Source organism: Crocuta crocuta, unplaced genomic scaffold (assembly GCF_008692635.1).
Source record: "Crocuta crocuta isolate KB4526 unplaced genomic scaffold, BGI_CrCroc_1.0 scaffold68, whole genome shotgun sequence".
Classification (NCBI taxonomy): domain Eukaryota; kingdom Metazoa; phylum Chordata; class Mammalia; order Carnivora; family Hyaenidae; genus Crocuta; species Crocuta crocuta.
The window spans coordinates 508,196-525,531 of NW_027532426.1; the positions used below are offsets into that span (position 1 = coordinate 508,196).

The 17,336-nt window shown below is 45.9% G+C and overlaps 1 protein-coding gene across 5 annotated transcripts in view; it reads left to right on the plus strand.

Moving 5' to 3' along the window:
- STAT3 (signal transducer and activator of transcription 3) overlaps positions 1-16,254 on the plus strand; it is a 69,038-nt gene extending 52,784 nt beyond the window's left edge. For 2 of the 5 annotated variants that reach the window (XM_077779177.1, XM_077779178.1), the window contains exons 11-24: positions 180-239; positions 4,403-4,432; positions 4,531-4,624; positions 4,737-4,784; positions 7,453-7,536; positions 8,369-8,467; positions 8,567-8,702; positions 9,750-9,802; positions 10,026-10,120; positions 10,237-10,376; positions 10,868-11,080; positions 14,321-14,363; positions 14,646-14,758; positions 15,409-16,254. In XM_077779177.1, coding sequence (XP_077635303.1) covers positions 180-239; positions 4,403-4,432; positions 4,531-4,624; positions 4,737-4,784; positions 7,453-7,536; positions 8,369-8,467; positions 8,567-8,702; positions 9,750-9,802; positions 10,026-10,120; positions 10,237-10,376; positions 10,868-11,080; positions 14,321-14,363; positions 14,646-14,758; positions 15,409-15,464 — 1,264 coding nt within the window. In that variant the 3' untranslated portion in view covers positions 15,465-16,254. The remainder of the gene's footprint in view (positions 1-179; positions 240-4,402; positions 4,433-4,530; positions 4,625-4,736; positions 4,785-7,452; positions 7,537-8,368; positions 8,468-8,566; positions 8,703-9,749; positions 9,803-10,025; positions 10,121-10,236; positions 10,377-10,867; positions 11,081-14,320; positions 14,364-14,645; positions 14,759-15,408) is intronic. The other 3 variants (XM_077779181.1, XM_077779179.1, XM_077779182.1) reach the window with 3 other exon arrangements.
- Positions 16,255-17,336: the final 1,082 nt, after the last annotated feature.

The window sequence follows — 17,336 nt, forward strand, 5'->3', positions numbered from 1 at the left end:
GACGGCACTAAGCAGGAAGAGGAATTTGGGATTGTGCTTCGTTCACCTTTTAGAAATGAAGCGTTGTGAATTTTATATTTCTTCAAGTAGATGTTGCTGGAGGAGCCTACAGACTTGTCTTTGAAACTGATTTTTTTCCCCTTTTACTCAGAAACTTTTTTCCTCCTTTTTTAAAACAGATTGCTGGTCAAATTCCCTGAGTTAAATTATCAGCTTAAAATTAAAGTGTGCATTGACAAGTAAGTACTCTGTATCTTTGCTCTTTTTTCAAATGAGAGACAGAGAAATGAGAACTTTGACAGGTTATCGTGTGAACTTAGAGACTATCTCCATTCAAGGGTCTTCGTTTTTTGAACAAAAAATTTCAGAAGCCTTGCCCTGAACAAAACCACAAAGTTAGTGGTACAGATATGAGTTGCGATTGCTATTGTGACCCAGGCCCCCCCTTTTTTAACTTGTAAATGTAATTTATGCATATCATATAAAACCCCGACTATATGGGAAAAATTGATGGTTTTTAATGTTCCACGCTTCATCACACAATGGAATACATCTTTTTTTTTTTTTTTAATGTTTGTTTATTTTTGAGAGAGAGACAGAACGTGAGCAGGGGAAGGGCAGGGAGGAGACAGAATCTGAAGCTGGCTCCAGGTTCCAAGCTGTCAGTACAGAGCGAAATGGGGATCGAACCAACCCACAAACTGCGAGATCATGACCTGACCCAAAGTCAGGTGCTTAACCAACTGAGCCACCCAGGCGCCCTTGGAGTACACACTTTTCAAAATTTGGCAATACCTTTCAAAAATTAACATGCACAAATACTTTGAAGAGGTTTGAAAAAGGAAAATGTATCCTTAATTTTTGGTGATGTAATTATTTATTTGGAAATTATCAAGAGAAGGAACTGGAAAATAATTACAAATGAAGTAAGGGACTTGAGGAAGGTGGTAGTCTTAATAAAAATAAACAAAAATAACTTGAACCGCATATTAGCATCATCACACAATAAGCAACAAAAGTAAAAAATATATTGTGATAAACATAACAGAAATGTGTAAGATCTGTTTGAAGACAATTATGAAATTTTATGAGAAGGGGATATTGTAAAAAGTGATAAGACAGATCATATTCCTGGATTGCAGACTTTTATTATAGAGATGTTAACTCTTCTCTGCTAAAATAGCACCAAGCAAAATGTGAATAGAATTTTTTGAACCTTTGACTTGTTTTTCAAGTTGTATCTTAGATGAGAAAAATAAGCAAAGATAGGGTTTGGTTTTGTTTTGTTTTTTTTAAAGGTTGTATTTGGGGGCATCTGGTGGCTTAATAGGTTAAGCATCAGACTCTTGGTTTTGGCTCAGGCTATGATCTCCCAGTTCACAAGATGGAGCTTTGCACTGGGTGTGGGCCTGCTTAGGACTCTCTCTCTCCCTCTCTCTGCCCTTTCTCCACTTATGCATGTGTGCGCTCTCTTTCTCTCTCTCAAAATAAATACATAAACTTAAAAAAGAACCCAAATATTTATAAACAAATAAATAGTAAAAATAAAAAAAGATGTGTTAATTTAGTTTTAGTTATGATAAAAAAATTTAACACAAAACTTACCTTCTTGATTATTTTTAAGTGTATGATGTTATGTATATTCACACTGCTGTGCGGCAGATTTCCAGAGCTACTTCCTTTTGCAACATGGAAACTTTACATCTATTGAACAACAAATCCCCATTCCCTGGCAACCATCATTCAACTTTCAAAAACATTTTTTTTAATGAATTAAAATAATGGGAGTGGAGTGGGAAGCTGCCTTGCCAGATATTAAAATGTATCAAGAGTTTCAGTTACTAAATGCATGCAGAAATAAACTGATCATGGAAACAAAATCTCGAGTCCAGAAACAGACTTCAAGTTTATATAAATAATCAACATATGTTGAAACTGAGATGTCAAGTCCATTAGTAAAGGACAGATTATTCAGGAAGTAGTTCTGGGACAACCTGGTATGGGGGGGGTGGAATGGGACTTGAATGAGAAATTAGTTTTACGTTTTGATGTCCATCAGATGTATTTGTACGTTTCAACTAATGTATCTTAAAAGTGTAGGTGAACGTATGACATAATGATGGTGAAATAGCAAAATGGTACAACTGTGGAAAAGAGCTTGGCACTTTCCTACAAAGTTAAACATGTACCTACCCTATGAGCCTACCATTCCACTCTTTGGTTTACCCACAAGAAATGAAGGCATTTGTCCACATAAAAGGCTGTCCATAAATGTCCATAAATAGGTGAATGAATAAACAGCCTGTGGCATATCTATAAGTAGTGTGCACTAACCAGTTGCATCACTGTTGCTTCATGCTTTGTGGTCTGTCTGTAAATGAAATATCCCTTCCCAACAAAGAGGAGTGAACTGTTGAAACCAGCCACACATGAGAAATCTCAAAATAATTACACCGAGTGAAGGAAGCCAGACCACGAGAAAAGAGTACATACTTTAACTTTTCGTTCATATAGAATTCTAGAAATACAAATGAACCTGCAGTGACTGAAAGCAGGCCAGCAGTTGCCTGGGGACAAACGTGGGGTGGAGTGTGGGATCGGGAAACGGATTACAAATGGGCTTGGGAAACTTTGGGGATGATGGCTATGTTCATTACTGTGTTTGGGCTGAGGATTTCATAGATGTGTGCAGTCTATAGATGTATGTCAAGTCTTATCCAAATACATTTTCAGTAGTGTACCTTCTTATTCATCAATTACATATCAAAGCTGTAATGCAGAAAAAAATTTTTTTAAAGGCTATATGGGTTCAACATGATGGAGAATTTCCTGGTAACAAGAACTCTTAAGTTTTAAACTGATACGGGGGTGCCTGGGTGGCTCAGTCAGTTGAGCATCCAACTTTGGCTCAGGTCATGATCTTGCTGGCAGCTCAGACCTTAGAGCCTGTTTCAGATTCTGTGTCTCCCTCTCTCTCTGCCTCTTCCCCGCTCATGCTCTGTCTCTCTCTCTCTCAAAAATAAACTATAAAAAAAAAATTTTAACTGTGATAATTGGGGGGATCGCCTAGGTGGCTCAGTTGGTTGAGTGTCCAACTTTGGCTCAGGTCATGATCTCACCGCTTCTGAGTTTGAGCCCTGCATCGGGCTCTGTGCTGACAGCTCAGAGCCTGGAACCTGCTTCGGATTCTGTGTCTCCCTCTCTCTCTCTTTCTCTCTCTCTCTCTCTCTCTCTCTACCTCTCCCTCACTCATGCTGTCTCTCCTTTCTCTCAAAAAGTAAATATTAAGAAAAAAATTTTTAACTGTGATATATGGAGATATCTTCTGAATGGTTTAAAATTTGACCATTTTTAATCTGTAAATCAATACGAAATATTCTATTTAATAAATAGTAGCTATATTCATGAGTAAGTAGCAATGGAGAAGCACTTTTAAAACAGTACTGAAATAATAGGGACACCTGGGTGCCTCAGTCAGTTGAAAGTCTGACTCATGGTCGTGGGATAAAGTCTCACGTCAGGCTCCTCACAGAGTGTGGAGCTTGCTTAGGATTCTCTCTCTCTCTGTCTCTCTCTCTCTCTCTCTCTCTGTCTCTCCCCGCCTCCTGCCCCTCTTCCCTGCTCACTCAGTCTCGTTCTGTCTCAAATTAAAAAAAAAAAAAAAAACTTAAAAAAGTACTAAAATAATAGAAAAAGAAGAAAGGAAAATTTTGAGAAATGTGACTAAAAAAAAAACTGTGTATTCGAACACACAGAGCTGAAAGGCAGTGGACACACTAGGAACACCGTTTCCAGCTACTATGAAATGAGATGGTTTGACTTGCAGGAAGTAGTAAACCTTTACAGAAAACCCAGTGTGGCTTAAATAATAAGGAAATTTGCAGCCCAGTATAACTGGAAATGCAGAGTTTGGGCAAGTTCCTGATGGTGAGATCAGTGACTCACTTATGTCATCCAGGACCCAGAATCTTCCGTGTGCCTTCCCTGCCATCATAATTGTCACTGGCTTGTGAGGTTCCCTTCGGAGTTGCAGTAGAAATAAGGTCACGTGCTTCCTTGTTCATGTTCAGTTGAAGCTATGGAAAATAAATCCGGCCTGTGTTGTAATTCCTTCCCGGTCGGATTGAGACAACGCAGATCATGTCCTTGCCCCCGGATCACCGCGCTGCGGGGACAGGAAGGATACCTGAGCAGATACGAGGGTCTTTTGGGAAGGGGAAATTGATGTTGGATAGGCTTGTACAGGGTTGTTGTAGTTCACGTACAGAATGTAATTGAATCGTTTACACAAATTCTCAGGAGAACAGTGGTTTTTCCCAGCAGAGTACATTATAGATAGTCAGAGTAGACTTTTCAAAGAAACGGGGCCAGTCTTATTAACACCAGTTTGTATTCTTAACAGAGACTCCGGGGATGTTGCGGCTCTCAGAGGGTGAGTTCAGCCTCAAGGCTTCCTATTGATTTGTTTAATCTGACTTTGTCCTCTGTTACTCAGTCACCTCTGTGGTCGGTTTTCCTCCTGTGATTCAGATCCCGGAAATTTAACATTCTGGGCACAAACACGAAAGTGATGAACATGGAAGAGTCTAACAACGGCAGCCTCTCTGCAGAATTCAAGCATCTGGTACAAGGGAGAAGCCTGGATCCCCTTTTCCAAGGGCATCTGGCAGAGGGAGAGGGTTGGGGGGGTGGGGGGGAGTCTCACGTGACCCAGTTGCTCTCTGCCTTTCTTACAGACCCTGAGAGAGCAAAGATGTGGTAACGGGGGCCGAGCTAATTGTGACGTAAGTTTTGTTGGGGATGAAACCAACTGGGTGGGTTTTCCTTGACGGGGAGAGAAAAAGAGCCTTCTTATTGCCCTGAATTAGAGACACCAACCTGTGGTTAAGCTGTAGTCATCTGGAAAAGTCACCGTGTATCAAAAATGACATGGCCAGAAGTCACATCTGCCATGGAGTTCTCTGGCATGGAACATTTTTTTTTTTTTTTTAGAGCATTTTCTTCATTGTCCTGGGAGTTGGCTCATCTTTAAGGAGGAGTGGAAAGTCCCTGGCTATCTTACCCACACCCATTTAGTGGAAAAGAAGCTTTCCACCTTGCCTGGGGCTTTCCAAATTCCCCTTCCAACCCCTGCCAGCTGAGACTGTGGCTTCATTCTCGGTGGCCTGATTTTCTCACTGAGGTGGGATAGAAGGTTGTCATAAATCTGAGTTAAACATTTAAGAAAAAGAAAAAGAATAAAACCTGTTCCCCTATTTCCCTTATTCCCTTCCCCCATTCGATTCAGATTATGGGATTCTCAGTGTCAAGAATAAACTCTAAAAAAAAAAATAGGCACATGTGACCAAAAACTGGTTTTTAATCTTTTAAAAAGATTGTGATAGCCTATTCTTTTTCTGTTATTTGTGCCCTGACCATCCTTCCCTCTTCTCTAAAATGCAGCAGACCTTTAAAGAAAAAAGTGCATTTATAATGCCTGACTGTAAAGAATGAAGTAGTCTATGCAACAACATAGAAAAATGTACGTAGCATGTTTGTTTAGAAACAGCAAGATGCAGGGCGCCTAGCTGCCTCAGTTGGTAGAGCGTGTGACTCTTGATCTCAAGGTTGTGAGTTCAAGCCCCACATTGGGTAGAGCTTACTTAGAAAAAAAGAAAGGAAGGAAGGAAGGAAGAAAGGAAGAAAGAGCGAGCAAGATGCAAAATAATTTGAGTAGAATATATTTGTTTAAAAAGTGTATTGTGCTGTTTGTAGTCTATTCATATATGCATCACAAAGTTCTCTAGGTGGGGTGCCTCATTGACTCTGTCAGTTAAGCTTCTGACTCTTGATTTCGACTCAAGTCATGATCTCAGTTTGTGAGATCAAGTCCCACATAGGTGCAGAGCCTGCTTGGGATTGTCAGTCTCCCTCTCTCTCTGCTCCTCCCCCACTCACAAGTGTAACTCCTCTCTTTTTCTCTCTCTGTGTCTCTCAAAATAGATAAACTTTATTTTATTTATTTTTTAATGTTTATTTTAGAGAGCGTGCGCCTACGTGTGCCTGCATGCAAGCAGGGGAGGGGCAGAGAGAGAGGGAGACACAGAATATGAAGCAGGGTCCAGGCTCTGAGCTGTCAGCACAGAGCCCGACATGGGCTCAAACCCACAAACCATGAGATCATGACCTGAGTCCCAAAGTCAGATGCTTCAGCGACTGAGCCACCCAGGCTGAGCGCCCCAATAAATAAACTTAAAAAACAAAACCCAACATTCTCGAGCAATATATACCAAACAATGCTTACGTATTTATGCTGCTGTTAGTATCCAAGATTATACCGTCTCTGTAATATTTGCATTTTCAAGTTTATTTATTTATTAAAGTTTATTTGTTAATTTTGAGAGAGGGAGAGAGAGAATCCCAAGCAGGCTCTGTACTGTCAACGCAGAGCCCAACACAAGGCTCGAACTCCTGAACCGTGAGATCATGACCTGAGCCGAACTTAAGAATCGGTACACTTAACCAACTGAGCCGCCCAGGCACCCTGTGATATTGGCATTTTAAAGTGAACATATATTTCCATAGTTAGGAAGGAGATAGTGTTTTAAAAATGAATTGGAATTATGTTTCTGAGAATTCACTGAGAAGGTTGCCATGTTGCTGGTGGCAGTATAGATTGTCACTTCAGAAAACAATGGGACATTATAAAAAATGAACGTACTCCATAAACCCAGTAGTGCCACTCTCAGAATTTAACAGTAGAGAAATTTTTGCACCTGTGCACTGGGCACATATACACAATGTCACAGCAGCCTGATTGTAAGCCCTAAAGATAACCCAGATATCGTCATCGCTAGAGTGGATAAAGGATTTGTGGTAGAGTCGAATGCTGCAATACTCTAGAGCTGTGAAAACGAACAGGCAGCAGATTCACACAACCACATGGCTGCAAAAAGCAAGTCACTGAAGAATATATAGGGTATGATTTGTGTAAAGTTCACAGACATCTAAAACAGAAAAGTACATAAATTATTTAGAGGTATGAATACGGTAAAACCATAAAAGAAAGCTGGGAAGCAATAAACCCAAAAGACAAAATAGTGGTTACATCTGAGTGGGGAGGGACCAGGGATGGGCGCGGGGAAGGGCACCGTGAGAATCTCTGCGGCGATGGTCTTTTCCTGAAACCAGGTACTAGGTATAGGTGTTCATTATTTTGATTTTCTGTATGCCTTACCCGTTTTGTAAATAACCTATTGGGTGTATAATATAATAAAACCAGTAAAAGATGAGGTTGAAGATCGTAGCACTGAAGAAGGCATGTGCTCAGTGTTGTGTCCCTGGCATGTCCATGGCCTCCCGGTGCGTCACCCTGCTTGGTGCAGGGAGGCTGTGGCAGTTACTCTCCTCAGCTATGGCTGTGAGTATCCAAGGCCATTCTCTCTGAGGAAGAGAGTGCCCTTCTCGTTGTAGGCCTCCCTGATTGTCACCGAGGAGCTGCACCTGATCACCTTTGAGACTGAGGTGTATCACCAGGGCCTCAAGATTGACCTCGAGGTAAGTTGTAACACAGAGTCGGGACAGGGCAGCATGCAGGGGTGATTCGGGACAAGAACTTCTAGGTGGGATTTTTTTTCTACAGAAGGTAGAATGATGTATATGTTTTATATGCTGTGCTCTTGCAATAAAGTAAGCTAGAGAAAAGCTAATGCTGCTAAGAAAACCGTACGAGAAAATACCTTTACAGGACTGTCCTCTGTTTCTCAAGAAAAATCATCCATGTATGAGTTGGCCCATGAAGTTCAAACCCATGTGCTGTTCAGGGGGTCATCTATATACTCGGCTCTCAGGATGTAAAAGTACTGAAGTTGTAATTAATATATTATTAATCTGTGTTTATAAATTATAGTGGGCTCTATAAAGTTTGGGTGAAAGTAGTCTTTTTAGATAGCCAGTGTTTTTAGTCTGCAGGAAATCGTGGCCTCTGCATTCTCTTTTATCAACTGTATTCATCTTTAAGTTAAAGCTACACCTGAAAAGGCAAGAATCCTAGTCTTTGTCTGCTGGGACCTGTGTGTTTAGTGGGCCGATACAACTTTAGCTCTCGGAGAGTGCCGTCCAGGTTTTATAAACGGGGCATCTGTCAACTGTGAGTCCAGCTTTGAGCAAGTCAGGTTTTTAAAGCTCCTGGAGGGGCCCTGTGAGCCATGTTTGGCCCTCTCTCAGCTCTGGGCGTGGAGCTGACTCGGCCCGGTTCCTCCCTTCGGGTTGGCAGTAGGTGTGATTTATGGCACGTTCTTTTATTCGGAACCTGCACGTATGACTGAAGAGGCGTTTGGAGCCATGAGGGCCCTCTGCCTCCCCAGCTCAGACCCCGCTCTCCCCACAGACCCACTCCTTGCCGGTCGTGGTGATCTCCAACATCTGTCAGATGCCAAACGCCTGGGCATCCATCCTGTGGTATAACATGCTGACCAACAACCCCAAGGTGAGCGCCCGTCCTTTGGAAGCCACTGTTGCGGTCCTAGCGTAGGTCCCCAGGCACCACCGTCTCCATCTAAACGAGCAAATGTGTCGTTTTCAACAGAACGTGAACTTTTTCACCAAGCCCCCAATTGGAACCTGGGATCAAGTGGCCGAGGTGCTGAGCTGGCAGTTCTCCTCCACCACAAAGCGAGGGCTGAGCATCGAGCAGTTGACGACGCTGGCAGAGAAGCTCTTAGGTCAGCACTCCCCCGCCTTTCCCTGTTGCCCTGCGCAGAGAAGGAATCTGGCCTGTGGGGCTACTCAGTCAGGAAAATATGCTGAGCAAGGCACTGCCCTGGGGCCAGCAGACCTGTGCTCCACAGTTGGGGCGGTGGGGTGGAGCAGAGGTGCACAGGAAGCCTGCCCTTGGTGATCATTTCTGAGATGGGAGATGGATTTCTTTTCTTTTGGTGGCTGGACCCCTCACCCCTCCAGAGCACTGCTTTGGCTAACCTTAGGAAGCTATTTAAAAAAAAAAGTTTTTAATGTGTTTTTTTTTTTAATGTTTGAGAGAGAAAGAGATGGAGACAGGGCATGAGCAGGGGAGGGACAGAGAGATGGAGACAGAATCTGAAGCAGGCTCCAGGCTCCGAGCTGTTAGCACAGAGCCTGATGCGGGGCTCCAACTCATGAGCAGTGAGATCATGACCTGAGCTGAAGTCAGATGCCTAAACAACTGAGCCACCCAGTCGCCCCAGGAAGCTGTTTTTTGTTTTTTTTTTTTAAAGTACATATTAGAAAGCAGAGACAAAAGCTTGACATCCGTGACCATTCCTTCTTTAAACTGTAGGCTTGTTTTTACTTTTCCCTCCTGAAAAAAAAATTTAGTGGAGTGTTTTGTGTGCTACCTGGACTGTAAGTAGCTTTATCCTGTGCTGCTATCAAACGTGATGCTCTACCACTGTCAGCTTATTACTGTGTGCCGCTGGTCCCCAGTTCACTGCATAAGGCTAGGAGAGCAGGGGGGCAGGGGACAGACAGTCAATACGTCATCCACCACCTCTGCTAGGCTACACAACAACTCAGGTGATCACATGATGGGGTTTTGTACATGTGTGTATATGTGTGTACCTGTGTGCGCGCACATACATGCACACAACAGTGGGAACCCTCAAATACGTGAAAACCCATGGTTTCTTGGCCCAGTGTGGGACAGATGTGCATGAATGTGTGTTCTTGTTTAAGAAAGAAAATCCTTGATTAGAAGCTGAAAAATACACTGCTTTCTTCTCTTTTTCTTCCAGGACCTGGTGTGAACTACTCAGGGTGTCAGATTACATGGGCTAAATTTTGCAAAGTACGCCATCTTGTTAAGTCCTTGTGGCTGCCCAGTGGGAGGGAATGCTCACCTGTGAGGTTGTCGGGGACAGCACTGGGCCTGAAGGCCATAGACTCATGGTCTAGCAGCCGGTAGGCCCTGCTTGAGGGTAGATGGGCCTGGGGACTTTGGTGGCACCGCGCCCCTAGGAAGGAAAAGGCTGGGATAGTAGACTTGACTTTCTCGTTATTCTTTTCTTTAGGAAAACATGGCTGGCAAAGGCTTCTCCTTCTGGGTCTGGCTAGACAATATCATTGATCTTGTGAAAAAGTACATCCTGGCTCTTTGGAATGAAGGGTAGGTTGAAGCTTTTGTGTCTGGCAGAGTGCACGTGTGTAACAAGTCACTGTCCCCATCAGGCCACTGGCCGGGACCCTGTCAGCCCAGGTCTTGTTGGTCTTGTTTGTCTCCAGGTACATAATGGGTTTTATCAGTAAGGAGCGGGAGCGGGCCATCTTGAGCACCAAGCCTCCAGGCACCTTCCTGCTAAGATTCAGCGAAAGCAGCAAAGAAGGGGGTGTCACCTTCACTTGGGTGGAGAAGGACATCAGCGGTAAGTTTGCCTCTCACCCACCCCACCTGGTGGCAGTTGCTGCTTCCGCTGTGGCCACTACTAGTCTCAAGTCCCTATTGCCCCCTAGTGGGCAAAGATGGCTTCGCGCTCCCCTGTCTTGGACTTGCAAAAACACTTTCCAGTGACTTCTCCACATTATTTCATCTGGAGGATTGTTTGACTATTTTGTTTTGCTTGCTTCAGGAGCTAATATTTGCCTAGAAATTTCCGATCTCAAACTTATTCTTCATCACCTTTCTAATTTAATCTATCTCATGCCAAGTAGTTATTCGGGTATATTGCCGACGACCCAAAGGGGTAGCCTCTCCAGAAGCCAGCTGCACATTTTTATAGTGACAGCTGACTGGGCAGGATATTTGAGGCTCAAGAGCGAGCTTGGTATGAGCCATTCCCTTTCAAGGAAAACTAAATCAGGCAGTTTTTTCTAAGGTTACCTGGCCATTGTCTTCCCTTCCTATATCCGGGGACAGGCAAGACCCAGATCCAGTCGGTGGAACCATATACCAAGCAGCAGCTGAACAACATGTCTTTTGCTGAAATCATCATGGGCTATAAGATCATGGATGCGACCAACATCCTGGTGTCTCCGCTGGTCTATCTCTACCCTGACATTCCTAAGGAGGAGGCGTTTGGAAAATACTGTCGACCAGAAAGCCAGGAGCATCCTGAAGCTGACCCAGGTAGTTGTTGATTTTCCATGTCGGGCATTTAATTCTGGGAAAAAGCGGGAAACTGCAGGATTCTTGGGCGACAGGCAGGGCGATGCCCAAAGAGCCTGGTGACCTTTATTCCTCTTCCGGGAATTAAGTTTGTAGTGAGTGCGTTTTGGTTGTGGCTGATAGGGTTGGAGAGAGGAGGAGAGTCAAAGTCACTTGTCTCTGTCCCTCAGAGAACCCAGCAGGCGAAAGGGGGAAGTAGACACACACACACACACACACACACACCACAAACATCTAAAATACTGCCGAGAGAGAGCAAGGACAGAATTCTTTGGTAACAGGATGCCCGGCAGCACAGCGCTTCTTACACGGGAAGGTTTGTGTCAGACTTGAGTCTAGCATGTTTCCTTTTCCCCATCGCTGAACGATATGAGCAGTGTCGAGTGGGATGGAGAAAGGCTTTCTGGAGGAAATGAGTGTTAGCAGCCCTGGAACGGGTTTACCAGCAGAGCAGAGCAGAGCAGAGGCGGGGGCGTGGTGACTGAAGAGGAGCCTGTAAGCAGTGGGAGGGTGCAGAATTGGGATCGAGAATGCGCAGCTATTGAAATAAGCGGTTGTTTAATGTGCAAGAGCACAGGTGTCTCTGTAAGTCATACAGCAAACGTTTCACAGTAAGCTTGTAACCCTTAGTGATAAGCGCGGAGGAGCAGCGCCTCTGGTCACTCACTGCCTTTGGCACTTGCTGATTTGGCCCTCTGGGTTCTTCTCTGTCCAGATCCCGATGGGGAGTCTATGATTTGCCATTCCTTGTTTTTATTTAACTGCCATTATTTGGAGAGCCAGCAGCGGGCTCTTTGAAGTGATCCTTTGAAGGTAGCTTCAACCCCTCTTGCTGTTGGAAATACGGTCTTTGTGCCAAGAGCTCACATGCACATACCCACCTGTTCACAGAGATCCCCTGCCCTCAACATGCACATACCTACCTGTTCACAGAGATTTCCACCCCCCACCCCCACCCCCAGCTGAGGAATTTCTTGGTTGGGGAAGATTGGGACTTGGAAGAGGAGATTTGAGTTACTTAACAATTGACTTTCCACTTTCCTTTGTTCTGGTGTTGGGTTTTATTCATACCGTAGAGGAGCTCACTCTCACTTCCTGTCTGCTACTTATCTCTCTTTCCAGCTGTGCTTCAGTTGGGAGATCTGTTTATCGGCCCTGACACTCTACGCTTTGTTCCTTCTGCCGAGGACATTTAGGTCCAAGTGCTGGTCCCTTTGGCTCATTTTGCTTTCAAGATCCAAGTTCCCAATCTGAGGCTGTATCCTCTGTTATCATCACCCGTCCTGTGTGACCCTGAAGCAAGGTCCTTTCCTGCCTGGAGTCACCAGTGTTTTCTCTGGGGCAAGAACCCCACCCCCCGCACGAGAGAGGAACTAATGACTTGAGTGCTTTGCCAGCCTCCCCAGGAGGCAGGTGTAAGCAGTGGGCGCAGAGGGTCTTGGGTGGCAGGAGTGAGGGGCTGGAGTGGGTGGGGTACCAGTGGAGCCCCTGCATTAAAATGGGAGTCCTCGGGGAGATGGATCTGTGCCCATGTCCTCTCAGTTTCCATCATGAAAGTATTTTTGTCCCCAGGGATAGATCCTCTTCCCGGGACCCTTCCTTCTTCCTTACTTCTCCACCAGACCCCCACACAGTATTTCCTGATAGCTTGAGGGAGTCCCCTTTTAGAGATGACAGCCCCCTGACCTTACAAATTGGATGAAGTATATTTACAACCTTGCACACAGCCAGAGCCTAGCTTTTAGTCCTGGTTTTCCTTTGCTTCTTCTCTTGTTGACTCTGAGGCTGAAGCTAGTTTTCTCAGCTACCTTGATCACTGGGGAACTAAATCCTCTTCTGTCTGAGATGTTCGTTTCCCTCAGGTCTGTGCACGGTGGATTTATAAGGCACCAGCACCCCGTCTGTGTAGCATCTTTGGATTCTGCACCGCATGAATCTGTTTCTTGGCCGAAAATAACCTTGGATGGCAGTCCGACACCCCCCTGACAATGCCTTTTCTCAGATTGTCACCATGCTTTGTGATCCCTTGGTCTCTCTACACACCTCAGACTTTTTAACTGTGCTTCTCTCCGCCCAGCCACCCTGCCCATGCCTCCCAAGTGATTTGTTCACCTGACTCTCCCAGATGCCATGCCAGTGTCTCCAAGGCTCCTGGACCTTTTAGCACCTAAAATTCATTTATTCCAATCCTCACCTTTCTAACTATGGAACAAGAATTACAAATGACAGGGACGCCTGGGTGGCTCAGTCAGTTAAGCTCCAACGTCAGCTCAGGCCATGATCTCATGGTTCGTGGGTTCGAGGCCCGTGTCAGGCTCTGTGCTGACAGCTCAGAGCCTGGAGCCTGCTTCGGATTCTGTGTCTCCCTCTCTCTCTGACCCTCCCCTGCTCACACTGTATCTCTCTCTCTCTCTCAGAAGTAAAGACGTTAAAAAAAAAACAAAAAACGATAGAAGCGGATGCCTCCCTCTTAGTGTAGAAAGGGCTTTGCTCCAGGCCTCCGAGCTGTTGAAGACATACCAAGGCTCCGGCCTCCTGCCTTCCAGTGCAGAGTCAAGGGTGCTAAAGTACCTGACAGCCTCCCTTTATAGAGCGGCCGCGTTTTGTACGATGTAGTTACCCACCTGGGAGTTACTCGTACACTCACCTAAAAACTTGGTAGAGGCAGATCAGTGGCATAGGAATGGAAGGTGTGGCCCTGGGCTTTGGAACTGCATTCATGATCTCCGTATTCTCTTAAAGACCTGGTGACTTCGGCATCTGAGCAGGACTGGGGCGTTGGAGCCCAGACTGTGTAGGCTCTGTTCCTGCGTGCAGACAAGATACCTAAGAGAGTCGACCAGGCCAGAATATGATCCTCAGACAACACACAGGCAGATCGATGTTCACGTCATCAAGGGAAAGAATGAACACGCAAGGCTGGCATTGGTCTGGGCTCAGGGCAGACAAGGGTGTGCTAAAAAGGCTCTGCGGCTCCGGAAAGCAGAGTGGCAAGAATTGAACTATCAAGGCTGCAAGCACCTAGAACATCAAATAGTGCCTCGTGGTGGAGGGGGCAGCCCTGAGCGGAGACGGAGGTTCAAAGCCATCTCTGCTCAAGGATGGAGCGAGGTGCTCATCAGCCCTGATGAGGCAGCTGGCTTCTGCCTGCCCTCCACCCACAGTGGGGTCACCATCAGTAAGCCCCAGTTTTCTTCTTCCCAGGTGCTGCCCCATACCTGAAGACGAAGTTTATCTGTGTGACACCGTAAGTGGCTTCCCTTCTAAATTTGGCCTTCATTTCTGGTGTCCTCAGTTATCCCGGGAGTAGGACACTGGGTGAGAGCTACCCGGAGAGGGGCTGGAATGCCCTGGGCTATGCGTAGTACTCAGAGTGACCCTGTGTGTTTAAAAAGCTTGAGCTTTTATTTTTCTGTTGGAGACCAGAGTTTGATGGCTTGTGTGTGTGTGTTTTGTTCTTTTTTTTTTTTCTCCATTGTGTCTTGTCAACCCGGCCCTTTCCCCTCCTGCTGCTCCCCATTTCCTACAGAACGACCTGCAGCAATACCATTGACCTGCCGATGTCCCCCCGCACTTTAGATTCATTGATGCAGTTTGGAAATAATGGTGAAGGTGCTGAACCCTCAGCAGGAGGGCAGTTTGGTGAGTATTTGGTTGACTGACCTTGTCCTTAGGAGGGAAGTGTGGTCCCCCTCTGTGATGGTCCCACGCACAGAGCCCAGAGCTGGCCACGCAAGCTGGTATAAAGAGGTTCTAGAGCCGCGCTCTCCCTTAGGAACCAAATGCGCACCACGCACGTAAACGCGACCGTTTAAACAACCCCATTAAAAGAAACAAGGGAGGTTAATGATATATTTTCTATAACCCAGTAAATCCAAAATGCTAGCATTTTAACACATAAGAAAAAGTTGATGGGATTTATTATTTTTTTTTTTTGTACTAAGTCTTTAAACATGCTGGGTGTTTTACAGCCACCAGCCACCTCTCTTGGGACTAGCCACATTTGGAGGCTCAGTAGCCTCCTGTGTTTCCAGGCTGCTACGTGCAACGGGACAGCCTTAGACCTGCTTTACACGTGGACGGTTGGGAACGAGTTAAGGGAGGAAGGGGACTGAGCCCTTGCAGGAGGCAAGACTTGGTAGGGAGGAGAGTAAATCTGGATGATCTGACCCTGTCTTGGCCGTAGGGGCAGTGGTGGCTGAGCGTCTGTCTTTTGAAGGGCTCGGGGTGTGTGCCCTGCCAGCTGTTGGGTCTCAGGCAACTGAACTGGCTCTCCCGGTCTGTCCCCCCAGAGTCCCTCACGTTCGACATGGAGTTAAACTCGGAGTGCGCTACCTCCCCAATGTGAGGAGCGGCGGGCTGAGGCTGCAGACAGAGATGACGGAGGCACCTACCTGTGTCGCACCACCCCTTAAACAGCCAACCCCCAGATCGTCTGAAACTCCTCTAACTTTGCGCTTCCAGATTTTGTTTTTTTTTGTTCTTTGTTTTGTTCTAATCCCCTACTCCTGCTACCTTTGAGCAACCCGGGCACTTTTCACAATAGAGAAATGAATGAATGTGGGAGACACGCTTTGACCTAAATGCAAATAAGAACGTGTTCTCTCTGAGAACCGTGATCAGGGGATGCGGAAGGGGTGGCAAGAGGGAGAAAAAGGAAATGCTCTTGTCTTTTCTTGCTCCCCTGCCCTCCTTTCTGGGCAGCTTGCGTTGTTAGGAACACCTCCCGGAGCTGCACAGCCCTCTGCCTGCTCCTGCGAGCGGCCGCCATAGGCACCTCGCTGCGCTACCACCGGCATTGCACTTTTAACCTTGCTAACGTCCAAATAGAAGATAGTTCTTTCACAGCCCCTAGATTTCTTTTTAAGTTAAAAAAAAAAAAAATTCAAGGGCAAAAAAACACTGTTATTGCCATAGCCTTTTATGTATTTAAGAAAACTGTCAGTCGCCTTCTTGGTGCTTTAGGCATTTGGCTTTCTTTAGGCTGATAATTTATAGAGATCCAGAAATGGGCTTCAGATCTAGCTCTTAAAAGACATCTGAAGCTGTAGCCTTTGGTTTTGAAATAGGAAGGTTGAAGGACAGCCTAAACATTCTAGACCTTTTTTAATAAACAAAGTTTTTATTTTCCCCTTTAACGTGTTGGCCTGTTAGTAGGTAAGGCTGCACAGAGAAGTGCTTACAACCTGTCCCCCGTCCACCTGGACCTGTGCTCCTGTTCCAAAGCCTGGGTTGTTCCTGTGGGTGCCTTATAAGGGATGGGATGATCCTTCCTTCCTCCCTGTCCATCTGACCCTCCCACCCCCCCACCNCCCTTGTCCTGTTTGCTTTAGGAATCCTGGAATAAGAAGTCGAGAGGTAGAGATCGAACATGACTCAGACTGTGGGGCCCCAGCCGAGGGTCTAGTTGAGCTCAGGGAATTTGGTTCTTATCCCAGTTTCTTGGTGGTTTCCCTAGGCACCTGTAATCACTTGCCACGGTTAACCCAGGGGCAAAGGCTTAACTGATAAACTCCAAGTCTGTCCCTCGTGTGAGGGAGTGTGCACCTCGGCCTCCCCCTCAGTGCTGGTGACTGTCTCCTCCCCATTGAGGCCCCACGGATGAGGGAGAACAGCTCCCATTTACTGTGCATTTCGAAACCCNCCGAGTTTCTGTGGAGTGCTGTTTGTCTTGCCCGTACTCACCAGTTCCAGAATTAAAGGGATGAGGACCTTCTCTCCAAGACAAACAGGTTGCGCTCGGCTATCTCCATCGTCCTGCCTAGAAACAGTTGGGAGGTAGTACAGAGCTCTCCCTTCTCCAGCAACACTCTTCAGTTTATAATAAGCTTAACTCAGAAACGGAGGGAAGATTGAGCTCAGAGGGACCTGGGGCCAGGATCCAGGCTTCTCTGGAACAGATACTGTAAAGTTCAGGCTTTGAGGTAGCATGTGTATCTGGTTTTAACTCATTGTAGCAAAAGTTCTGAGAGGAGCAGAGACGTGTTCTGGACGCCCCCCCCCCAAAAAGAATGGAGCCCTCCAGGACCTGCCTGCTTTCTCTCTCCTCTGTCTCCCCCTGCCCGTCCCCAGCCCAGCTGAGGGGTTCCCATCGATGGCTCACCCTGCCGGCCCAGTGGTTCGTATGCCGCTGTCCTGGTCACTGCATCAAATTCCAATGTATACTTCATAGTGTAAAAATTTATATTATTGTGGATTTTTGGTTGTTGTTTTTTTTTTT